Consider the following 12,859-nt stretch of genomic DNA (forward strand, 5'->3'; position numbering starts at 1 on the left):
TCTGTTTCTGCATCCTTTAGGTCTAGTAGCGTAGATCTGTTAGTTTAGGCTGTAATTTCTTGTTTTAAGTCTAGATCTAAAGTTTGCTCTGTTTTCATGGTGTTTAATACTCTGTTTTATCTGCTATTCTCGTTTGATTCCCGAAGAAGATGAAGTTGTTGATAGTTAGAACCAGATCTGCTTTATGTCAGTACTTTTCGCATGTACTTTACTTTTTCTGCATATCCTCCAGACCCTGTCAGTACGATCTGCTTTGTCTTTTTTACTTTTCTACATGCTTTTCTAGACCCTGGTAGTTTAAGGAAACTTGTCTTGTTTTTCGCTTTATGCTTGTCTGTCCAGATTAGGAAAGTCTGTCTAATTAAGTTTACATCCAGTTGTCTTAGAACTTCAAAATATCTCAGTTTCTCTAAGTCATGTGTGTTCCGTACGCTTTCGTTTCTTAGACCCAGTAGGTAGAGTAAAGTTTTTTTCTATCCCTCAGACCCAGTAGTTTTAAGTTCTCGACCCACAAAAATTGCGTGGCAGCAGCCAACCCTTTTTTTCCCAAAACATCCTCAAATGCAGTTTCGTAACACCTTCGTCCTCGTGGGATCAATCCTTTACTTCCCTGTGCTAAGTTGTAGTATAGTGGGTTGAGGTTTTTGAAGGAATAGAGTGCACCCAGCGACCCCTTTCTGATAGTTTCATGATCTTCTAGTCTCTGAAGTCTAGTCGCATCCTCTGGACCTGTTAGATCGAGTGATATCACACCGCACCTGCACTGCACTTCTAGGACCTGTCAATGAAGAATAAAACTTGGGTGCTAGTCAAGAGGCCTAGTGATCAGAAGCCAGTCAGTTGTAAATGGATCTTTAAGAAGAAGGTGGAAGATGGAAATAAGATCAGATTTAAGGCAAGATTAGTAGCAAGGGGGTTCACTCAAGAGGATGGCATTGATTACAATGAAGTTTTCTCCCTTGTGGTGAAGCATGCTTCAATCAGAGTCTTGTTAGTAGTGGCTGCACAGAGGGATTGAGAACTGGAACAATTGGATGTCAAGACGACCTTCTTACATGGGGACTTAAAAGAACTGAGGGGTTCTTGATGCATGGCAGTGAGGATAAGGTTTGCCTATTGAAGAAAAGCCTATATAGCTTGAAACAAGCAAGCAGGCAATGGCATATGAAGTTTGATGAACACATGGAGAGAATGGGGTTTGGAAAATCTGAGTATGACAGTTGTGTCTATTTCAAAAATAGAGATGAAGCAAATGTGGTGTATCTATTGTTGTATGTTGATAATATTTTGATCTCTAGTCCAGATAAGGAAGAGATACAGAAAGTAAAGAACATGCTGGTTAAGAGCTTTGAGATCAAGGATATGGGCTGTGCTCATAGAATATTGGGCATGGACATACAGAGAAATAGGGAAGAAAAGATTTTGTGGCTGTCTCAGAAAGATTATATAAGGAAAGTGATACAGAAATTCCAAATTGATGGCAGTAAGGGAGCTTCAATCCCAATCTCATAGCAATTCAAGCTTTTTAAGGACCAGTGCCCAAAGAGTGAGGTTGAGGAGAGGGAGATGAATAAGATCCCTTATGCAAACATAGTTGGGAGTATAATGTACATGATGATATGTACTAGGCCAGACATTGCTCATGCCATTAGTGTAGCAAGTAGATACATGTCATGTGCTGGAAAGGATCATTGGCTGGCTTTGAAATATATTCTCAGATATTTGAAGAGTCATGATGATTTGGGGATAATAATCAGATTAGAAGACACAGGTGGATAAGATGCTTTGATTGGATTTTGTGATTCAGATTATGCTACAAATCTGGACAACAGAAGGTCTCAATCTGCTACATATTCACATTGTTCAACTCGGCTACAAGTTGGAAGTCAAGTCTTCAATCTGTGGTAGCACTTTCAACAACAGAGGCTGAATATATATCCTTAACAGAGACTGTGAAGGAGAGTCACTGGTTAAAGGGGATTGCAAATGATTTTGGAGTAAGGTAGGAGAGTGTGGCAGTGAAGTGTGATAGCAGCAGTACTATATATCTGGCAAGGCATCATACTTTCCATGAACGCAGCAAACACATTGATGTGAGGTTGCATTTTATCCATGTCTGCATAATGTTGCAGACATGCTCACTAAGGCTCTACCAAAGTCCAAGTTCAACCATTGCTTAGATTTGGTGGGGGTGGTCCGAAACTAGTGGTTCTGAAATGGGAGATGGAGATGTGGTATGTAAGAGGACTTGATCATCCAGGTGGAGGATTTGTTAAGATTTTTGGCTGATCAAGGGAGTAGAAACCAAAAGCTTTTCGAATCAAGAAACTAGCCATTGGGAGAGGCTCTTCAATAATTCTGTTTCGGCGGTTACAACCGCTTGAGCTCGTTGGAGCTGAGTTGGAGTTCTAGCTGGTGTAACCACACATACTCACGCACATTGGTATAAGTATGATGAGTGCGTGAGCTGGAGTTCAGTTGAGAGAGTATTCTCATAGAGATTATACACAAGAGTGAAAGGAGATTTTCATCCACGGTTGAGAGAGTTTTTTTGTGCGATTCAGTGAGAAACAAATCACGAGAGTTGAATGTTCATCTGGTTGTATGATTCACTTGGATTTTACATGATTTTAAAGGGTAGTTTTACTTGGTTTTGATCATATATTGTGTACTTTGAGACATGGTTATAGCTACTTCATTATTATGTTGGTATTTTGACCATTTTGTGAAGAATGTGTAGAAAAATATACAAAATATGTTGTGGATGTGCAGCTGCTCAAAGTTTGAAACAGATTTTCTGGATATTTTGAAGTCCGATTCGCATGTAATGCATACCATTCTCTTCTTCTTCGAAAGAGCTTCGCGTGGATATCTTAAGCGTCTCAATCGGAGTTCGGTAGAAGAAGTTATGGCCGTTTTACCAAGACTGCGCAGAGCAGTGACATAGCTGGCTACCCGCCAGGTTCGCATGCAAACGAACCTGACGACCCGCCACCAAAACACGAGAAAAACGCCGTAGGCAGCAGGCGACTCGCCAGCTTCGACGCACACCCAACCTGGCGACCCGCCAGCTTCGTCCGATAGTTTATTTTGGGCCCAAAGTCAACCCTAGGTATATATATGCCTAGGAAACGCCTCCAAACATATCACGTTATTTCTTGTAATCTAGAGTTAGCTGGTTCGTTTGTAGCTCCACTTTTCGATTAAGCTCAATACATATCATCTTCTCCGTCCGTGGACGTAGGCTTCGGCCGAACCACGTTATTTCTTGGTGTTCTTGCGTTTTTGCTTTCTTGTTCGATCGTTATTTTCACAAAATGAATATGGTTCAAGTGTTGTTTTCAGTTGTTGCAAATCGAGGTTGGTCAGTTTGATGTCACCAATACATATTTGCAAAGTGAATTAGAGAAGGAAGTGTGCATGGACGCACCAACAGATTTTTTAAATGAGTTTTGAATCGAAAAGGTGTGCAAGTTGAAAAACACATTGTCTGAAATAGTCACCTAGAGCAGTGTCCGAATAACATGTTATGTTCTGATGAATATCTGTAAGTTTGTAACAATAAATTTTAATTAGTACCTTCATGATATAAATTTTTGTATAGTAATTAATTAATGGATTTAAAAGTTTGTACTAAGAAAGTTCATCAATAATTAATCGATCATTATATTTAAATCCATCAGATTAACATGCATTGAGTGTAAATTCACCAGCCGGATTTCATTTCCAACACGGGAAATATATCATACAACAAATAAATGTTTAACCGTGGTGTTAACTTTGCAAGCGTGCCATAATCCGCTCGAACAACAAACACACACTCGTCCTCCTCTTAGCGTTGTTCATCAGACTATATTGATGGGGCGTATTCCTCTTTTCATTTTTCGTTTCCATCACCAACAACCATCTCCATTGTTGATCCCTGTGCTGGTGATTCGAGCTCTTGATAATTAAGTAATTGATCATCAATACATTTATCACACACCCAAATGTTGACAAAGCAATTTTGTTGAATTTGTATATCTAATCTGGTGTTTTTGGTTCGATTTCTGGATATACTATTTTAAGATGCATCTGAAATAGTATATATTTGACCTCTTTTTAATGCGCGTCTCTTTCACTTGGAAATTGGATGATACCATAGATGAAGAACTTGTGGAATTTTGTTCAGTAAGAAACTCAAAAGTCAACTTAGGTGCGAGAGGTTCCTCGAAGTTGAAATCATAAATTTAATCGGATTCAAAAGTTTTTAAGACAAGACTACAAAAATTATGGGTGATTTTTCTAAGGAGTAAACTATATAAATAGCATCTGATCATTCACTTTTGCACAAAAATAGTACTATCGGACCTTTGCTTTATATCGTTTTTGGGGTTAATGATATAAAACAAAGATCAGGTACTATTTATGTCTAGTCAGATTGATGAATGGGGTTAGTCAGTTAGAGATAAATCACATTGTCTACAAGTATCCATCGATAGTATTTTATTTATTCATAATATATAACATAGTGAAATCGTACATATTACAAACTTGGTCTTGAAATATAGTTGCTAATTTTCTATAGCTAGAGTTGCCATATATAGGCAAAACCTAGCCAACTATTTTTATTAAACTAGATTGTATTATAGAGCCAAACACATACATGCAATTTTAATTGCTACTATTTTATTTATTCATATGTTGGTAGTAGTTTATTTGGGTGATGATGGAAGTATAACAAAGGAGTGAGGGATGTATATATATAAGTATAAGTGAACATTTATTGGTGGTGTGGTCACACTTTGTCTTAATTTATCAGGCTGGTAGACAGATTAGTGGAAGGAATTGTGGAGCTATTGCTTGAATTATTTGGCAAAGAAGAGAGTTGGCCGGAAGCAGCTGAAGCGGAGGTGGTGGAGGGCCTGGAGGCGGAGATGGGGGTGGAGGCGGAGACGAGGGAGGTGGTGGAGATGGAGGTGGGGGAGAAGGCGGCGGTGGAGAGGGTGGTGGTGGAGAAGGTGGTGGTGGAGAGGGTGGAGGAGGAGGGGGTGATAGCGGTGGTGGAGGTGGAGGTGATCGTAGCGGTGGTGGCGGAGGTCGACAAAAGATGGGAAATAGGGGATTACATACAGTGGCGGAAGTGGTGGAAATGAAGATGGAAGTGAGAGCTACCACAAGTAACAAATTGAGCTTCATATTGAGCTTCATATTGAGCTCTATGCTTCTAATATTTAGATGTGTTTGGTTGGAAATTGTTGTGAAATGTGATCATATTTATAGGCATAAATATTCATGTCGAGTATATATGATGCCATTGTGAATAAACATTTAATTTAATCGCTTTACCAATATTATTGTTATTTATATTGTTTCAATCAAATATTGAAATATATACATTATCCTATGATATACTCCCTCCGTCCCACTTCAGGAGTCCGAGTCATTTTTCTGCACCCATTTTATAAAAATGATAGTAATTAAGGGCTCGTTTGATAAGAAAGATGATATATAACAAGATTTGTTAAATAAGATAAGAAATGCGGGCTTCGTGTCAAGATAAGCTCGGATGAAGGTTTTTTCGTTGTTGTTTGGTAGACAAGAAATTATCTAGATTTTGTATTAATAAATCATAATAAATGAGTTAGAAATGCTATCCGACCAAATTTGTGAGATACATATCTTTGTATTTTAAGGAAAAATTTGCGGGCTCGGATGGGCCATAGAGAAAACCACGGGCTGACATAATAGGTTAACTATGATATCAAACACTTAAAAATAGTCATATAAGTATCTATATCTAGGCATTACTAACTTATCAAACGGACCCAGTGTAGAAAATGGTAAAGTAAGAGAGAGAATAATGTTTAGAAGAGTTTCTCAACATTATTCTGTCTCTTACTTTACCATTTTTTCACTTTAATTATTTATTATCATTTTAATAAAATTGGTGTAGAAAAGTGACTGAGACTCCTATTTAAAGTGGGACGGAGGAAGTGCTATATTAGTTAGTGTGCACTGCGTACACATATATAATGCGAGATTTTCCAAATTGTATTGGTTACCTTATCGAGGATTAACGTTTGAATTCTAGAGTTTTCTATATAAGTAAATGAATATATGTATCACTTGATATTATGGTAACAATGACTAGTAATACAGTACATATTTCAACGTTAAATGCATAGTTGACATAGAGTGTTGATTTGATTAATGAACATTAATTAATTTTCATAATGCATGTACTGGTAATGATCATTTTCTTGTAACTCTCATAATTCAAATTGAAGAAGAGGAGACTCCACGTATTATGGAACAACTGGTAAAATCAAAATATTGGAGAGAAGCAATGCAAATGCAAGGAGAAATGGAAGTCTTGGTCGATAATTGCAAATGGGAGACATGTTAATTATCAGTAGACAAGCGATATATTGGCAATCGGGAGATTTTCTCTACGAAACGAAGACCAAATAGATCTATCGAGCAATATTAAGCTCTATTGGTGGCCAAAAGGGTACGCATGTGGTGAAGAGTGGACTATGCAAAGATATTCTTAAATGTGGCGAAGATGAAAACGGATCAAGTGCTACTTTCAGTTGCTGTAAACAGAAGTCAGTCAGTTTGATGTTACCAATAGATTCGTGCATGCTGAGCTACAGAAGAAGAGCACATGGATACACCAATAGATCTTTTAAATGAGTTTTGAATCAGAAAAGTATGCAAGTTGAAAAACACATACCACCTAGACCTTGGTCCGAATAACATGGATAGAATTTGATTTAATAGCTTCAATTAATATGCATGCACTAATTATGCTCATTTTCTTGTAATTTTCATAATTCAAACTCCATATAGATTCATTTTCTGATTGTTGTATAAGATGCATCAAAATATCGTAAAATAATGTAAAATGTTGACTAAAGAAATTTGGTAATGCTTCAAAATACGTAGAATATGGAGTAATGTACATTAGTACTAAAATAAGTAAGGCAACTATAACTGGAGAATTACCCGCAAAACTGACCACTTTGACACACTTGTAAGTTTCATCTCATTTTTATTACTCCTCTGTCCCACAATAATTGTCACTCTTTTCCATTTCGGTCTGTCTTACAATAATTATCACACCATTTTTACCATTAAATGGTAATTAGGTCTCACATTCCACTAACTCACTTCACTCACATTTTATTATAAAATCAATATAAGAAAGTGAGTCTCACATTCCACTAACTTTTCCAATTAATTTTTCTTTACATTTCTTAAAACACGTGCTCACAATAATAGTGGCAATTATTGTGGGACGAAGGGAGTATCATAGGAAAGAGAATGAGAAAATTGAAGAAGAAGAGATCCCACAGATTATGGAAGAAGCAAGCAGTAAAATCAAAATACTAGAGAAAGGCCATACAAGAAGATATGGAAGCCTTGGTCAATACTGTACAAGTAGTATTGACAATCTGTGGGTTTCCACTATCAAGCGAAAACATGATGAATCTATCGAGTAATACACAGAGTGGATGCATGCGAAGACATTATCACATATGTGGCGAAAATGAATACGGTTTAAGTGTTATTTTCAGTTGCTACATACCGTGGTTGGTCAGTTTGATGTCACCAATACATTTTTGCAAGGTGATTTAGAGAAGGAAGTGTACATGGACGCACCGACAGATCTTTAAAATGAGTTTTGAATCGAAAAGGTGTGCTAGACCGCTAGTTGAAAAACATATTGTATGGTCTGAAATAGTCGCCTAGAGCATGGTCCGAATAATATGTATTGTTATGATGCATATATATCTTTAAGTAAGTTTGTAACTATAAATTTTAATTTCTTACTCATATATTGTTATGATGTATTTTTGAATAGTAGGAGTAAAGAATATTCTTTAAACGTGTCATAATCCGCTCGGACAGATGCATCATGCTCATACTCTTTTTGGTCTTGTTCATCATACCACATATTCCTTTTATTCTTCTTCATTGATATCATCAACAACCGTCTTCGTTTACAAAGCATAATAGAAGTAAATTGATTATGGACTACTGCATCAATATGTTTTTATATAACTTTTGATCGTCACATGTTTTAAGAAATTGTTTGATTTTGTGAATAAAAGTAAAGAAAGAAAATAAGTGGAACGTGGGGCCCATTTTTAGTAGTAGTTTTATAAAGGATTGTAAGTATAATATGTGAGGTCTGTACTTAAAAATGGAATAAAGTAAATGGTTCTATAAATCATGAACAACTTAAAATGACAAAATAACTCTTTAAATGGTGGATAGAGGGAGTATTTTATTTATTTATTTACATAGTATATGAGAGTGAATTCACAACTTATACTGTTCCAATTTTCCTTTAATTTTTATCTAGACACTATAGTAGATTAATTGATGAGGTTAATTAGCTAGAGATAAATCACACTGTGTGCAAGTATCCACATATAATAATAATATCTTTATATAGTATAACATTAAGAACATATACATATCACAAAGTTGGTATTGAAATATAGTTGCTAGTTCCATAGCTAGAGGCATATCTGAACTAGCAAAATCCAGCCAACTATTTTTCTTCAACAAGGTTGTAGCCAAACACATACAGACAAATTAAATTGCTGTTTAGTTATTACTACTAATAAGGTGGTAGTTTATTTTGGTAATGAAGGAAGTATATAAGAGTGGTAGTTAGAATACATTATTTCGTGGACAGACGAAGTATTTATTAGTAATGACATATCTGTCATCTATTTGGAAGGCGGTGGTGGTGGAGATGAGCAGAATATTGGGGGAAGAGGACGGGGAATGGGAAAGGGAAGAGGTATGCATGGACGTTGTACGGGTGGAGGTGGTGGAGAGGGGCGGAGGGGGAGGGGGAGAGGGTGGAGGCGGAGGCGGAGATGGAGGTGGAGGTGGGGATGGAGGTGGAGGTGGAGACAGGGGTGGTGGAGAGGGTGGGGGAGGAGATGGAGGTGGGGGTGGTGGAGAAGGTGGCGGTGGAGAGGGCGGGGGTGGAGATGGAGGTGGAGGGGGTGATGGAGGTGGTGGAGGCGATCGCGGAGGTGGTGGTGGAGATGGACAAAGGATGTTTAAGCCTGACAACTGTATGCATAAGGTTGCGGAAGTGGTGGAGATGAAGATGGAAGTGAGAGCCACCACAAGTAACAACTTGAGCTTCATATTGAGCTCAATGCTACTAATACTTTGATGTGTTTGGTTGAAAAATGTTATGAAATGTGATCATATTTATAGGCATAAATATTCAAGCTGAGTAATGGAATGCATGCAACTTGTATAGTAGTAGTTGCTACAAGTCATATATAGCTCATCAATTATACAAGTTAGGCCATTTTTACATAATATTCACAGTTTACTTCACCTTAGGCAGGAGTAGATCCAGAAAAAAATTGTACAACGTTATTTCTATGATGGCATTGTGAATAAACTTTTAATCCCTTCTACTTTATCAATATTATTGTTATTTATATTGTTTCAATCAAAATATTGAATATATCATACATTATTCTATGATATAGTAGTATTAGTTAGTGTGTACATATTTAATGCGAGATTTTCCAAACTGTATTGGTTACCAAATAAAAGATTAAAGTTTGAATTCTAGAGTTTTCTATATATGTAAATGAACATATTTATCACTTGTGACTAGTAAATACGGTACATATTTCAACGTTAAATGCGTCGTTGACATACAGCATTGATTTGATTAATAAACATTAATTAATATGCATAATGCATGTACTTGTAATGACAATTTTCTTGTAATTCTCATAATTCAAATTGAAGAAGAGACACCGCATATTATGGAAGAATTTGTATTATGGAAGAATTTGTATAATCCAAATATTGGAGAGAGGCAATGCAAATGTAAGGAGAAATGGAAGTCTTGGTCGATAAAATTGCAAATGGGAGACATGTTAATTATCAGTAGACAAGCGATATATTGGCAATCGGGAGGTTTTCTCTACGAAACGAAGACCAAATGGATCTATCGAGCAATACAAAGCTCTATTGGTGGCGAAGAGTGGACTATGCAAAGACATTCTTAAATGTGGCGAAGATGAGTACGGTTTAAGTGCTACTTTCAGTTGCTGTAAATTAAACCGAGGTCTTTTAAATGAGTTTTGAATCAGAATAAAGTTATGCAAGTTGAAAAACACACAGCACCTAGACCCTGGTCTGAATAACATGGATCGATCTGAAACATATTTGTAACCATAAATTTCATTTTCTTCTTGACATATTGTTATTTGTTTAATTAGTACTTATTTATTATATTTAAAAGTTTGTAGGACATGAGTAAAAGTTCGTAAGAAAATTTGACAATAATTCATCAATCAATACATTTAAACTCCGTAAGCGTGCCATAATCCATCATCGGAAACAAATCACGCAACATGTGAATTTAATTCTAACTTTCGTGTAAACTGTGCATACGTGCCATAATCCGCAAGAACAACAGATACATGCTCATCCTCCTCATTGTCATGCTCACGTAAAAAAAATATTTTACATAGAGCTGACAATTTTTGACACGACACGATAACACGACATGAACCGGCACGAAATTAATGGGTTTGGGTCAGAGCTTATTGGGTTCGTGTCCTTATCAGGTCGACCCATTAAGGACACGAAAATTTTGTGTCGTGTTCGTGTCGGGTTCGTGTTGTCCGTTAACAATGCGTGTTCGTGTTATCCGTTAACAAATAATATTTTAATATTATTAATTCTTATTATTTTCATTTTTCACTACTTATTAAATGACTCTTACAATCTCATTTTTCAATACGTGTTGTTATCGTGTCGTGTTGACCGGAAGTGGTTCGTGTCGTTAATGGGTTCGTGTCGTGTTCGTATCGTGTTCGTGTCTGAGGGTAGCGGGTCGTGTTCGTGTTGAAGGTTTTCTTAACGGGTCGTGTTCGTATTTGTTGTTATCGTGTTCGTGTCGTTATCGTGTCGACACGATAACGACCCGACACGCAGATTTGCCGGCCCTAATTTTACAAAGTAAATTTTAAGTATTTAAAGGATGAAAATATCATTATGAAAATGAAAATCATAGAACTTTATAGGTGCAAAATATAAATTGCATACAATATAGAGGGGAATTATAATTAAAAATATTTATGAGAGTCATTTTGTAAATTTTCAAATTCATTTAGTTAGAGTAGTTGACGTCATTTTATGACGCGTTTTAGTGTAACCTATGATCTTTTTCATGACGTTTTACGTAAAGGGATAGAGATTCTATCCTCACACTTAACCTAATATTACACCTTATAACATGACACTTGTATTAATTAAGTGTTAATACAGATGAGGTGTCACAAACTCTCAATCGTATATTCTCTTGAAATTTTCATTCTATCTCGGAGATGAATTACCACTGACAATTGGATACACCCAAGGATTCTATGGTTGCAGTTTCTTCCGCTGTAATTTACACTAGTGCGAGTGACTAGCCAATAAAATGTGAGTGAGATAAAATTATTATAAAATGTGAGTGAGATAAAGTTATAGTGGAATGTGAAGATAATTACCAACAGTATTAAAAAAGCAAATGAGACATTATAGCTGGACGGATGGAGTATATATATAAGCAGAAATTCACAACTTAGAACATCTGCAGCGTAGGGCGTCGCATTCCCAGGGAAGATACAACAAAGGGCTGCATTGCAAGCGTCCCATCCCGCGTCAAGTGAAGGGGTTAATTAGTTAAACATGAATCACATTGCCTGCGAACATCCATTAATGATTAGAAACATATAGTTGCTAGTAATCTATAGCTAGAGAGATATCCGAACTAGCAAAATCTAGCCAACTATTTTTCTTCAACAAGATTGTAGCCAAACACATACACACAATTTTCATTAATGTTTTATTTATTCATAAGGTGGTAGTTTATTTATGTAGTGGTGGAAGTATAATAAAGGATGTAAGGATTTATTGGTGGTGACACATTTTCATAATTTATTAGGCACGTGATGGACATAATCTTGGAAAGAATTGTCCAAATAATGTGCAAAACGTGGATAGAGGCGGAGACGGAGGTGGTGGAGGCAGGGATGGAGGTGGAGGCGAGGGAGGTGGAGGGGATGGGGGTGGAGGCGGAGGCGAGGGAGGTGGTGGAGAGGGTGGAGGCGGAGATGGAGGTGGAGGGGTGATGGGGGAGGCGGTGGAGGCGATGGCGGTGGCGGAGGTCAACAAAAGATGGAAATAGGGCACTACATATGGTGGCGGAAGTGGTGGAAAATGAAGTTGGAAGTGAGAGCCAACACAAGTAATAACTTGAGCTTCATATTGAGCTAATATATAGATGTGTTTGGTTGAAAACTGTTGTGAAATGTGATCATATATGTAGGAATGTTTGTTACTGTGCCAAGGTTACTATATATGTAAATTATTTATGGAATGCATTCAATTTGAATAGTAGTTGCTACAAGTCAAATATAGCTAAATCAATTATCAAAGTTGGGCCATTTTATTATTCATAGTTTACTTCATTTCAGGAAAATGTATTTGTGCAGCGTTACATATCGTAGTGAATAAATATTTAAATCGGTTGTATTTCACTTTTGTACATTCGAATCCATGCATGATGCATCCAAAATAAATTTCAATTAAATATATCACATTTTACTTAAATACTCCTATATCACACGTTATACGTGGTTACAAAATGGAATTTCCGTTCATCACAATCTCTTAGTGGAGCAAAAAAATTTAAAGTTTTTATTCATTTTATATAAGTGATAAAAATGACTAGTAAATGTATTGTTTTTCAACGTTATGTAGATTCAAGATTGTAGAAATTCAATGGGAGAATCGGTTGTTTTATTCAGTCAGCCAATGATACATAAAT

At 36.6% G+C, this 12,859-nt stretch overlaps 1 protein-coding gene across 1 annotated transcript; it reads left to right on the plus strand.

The window, feature by feature from the left end:
• Positions 1-8,897: 8,897 nt before the first annotated feature.
• On the plus strand, positions 8,898-12,217 carry LOC125188652 (transcription factor tasR-like). The gene is made up of 2 exons (XM_048085631.1): positions 8,898-9,083; positions 11,975-12,217. The coding sequence occupies exons 1-2, from the start codon at positions 8,898-8,900 to the stop codon at positions 12,215-12,217; spliced, it is 429 nt and encodes a 142-aa protein (XP_047941588.1).
• Positions 12,218-12,859: the final 642 nt, after the last annotated feature.

The sequence above is a fragment of the Salvia hispanica genome, chromosome 1 (assembly GCF_023119035.1).
Source record: "Salvia hispanica cultivar TCC Black 2014 chromosome 1, UniMelb_Shisp_WGS_1.0, whole genome shotgun sequence".
NCBI lineage: Eukaryota > Viridiplantae > Streptophyta > Magnoliopsida > Lamiales > Lamiaceae > Salvia > Salvia hispanica.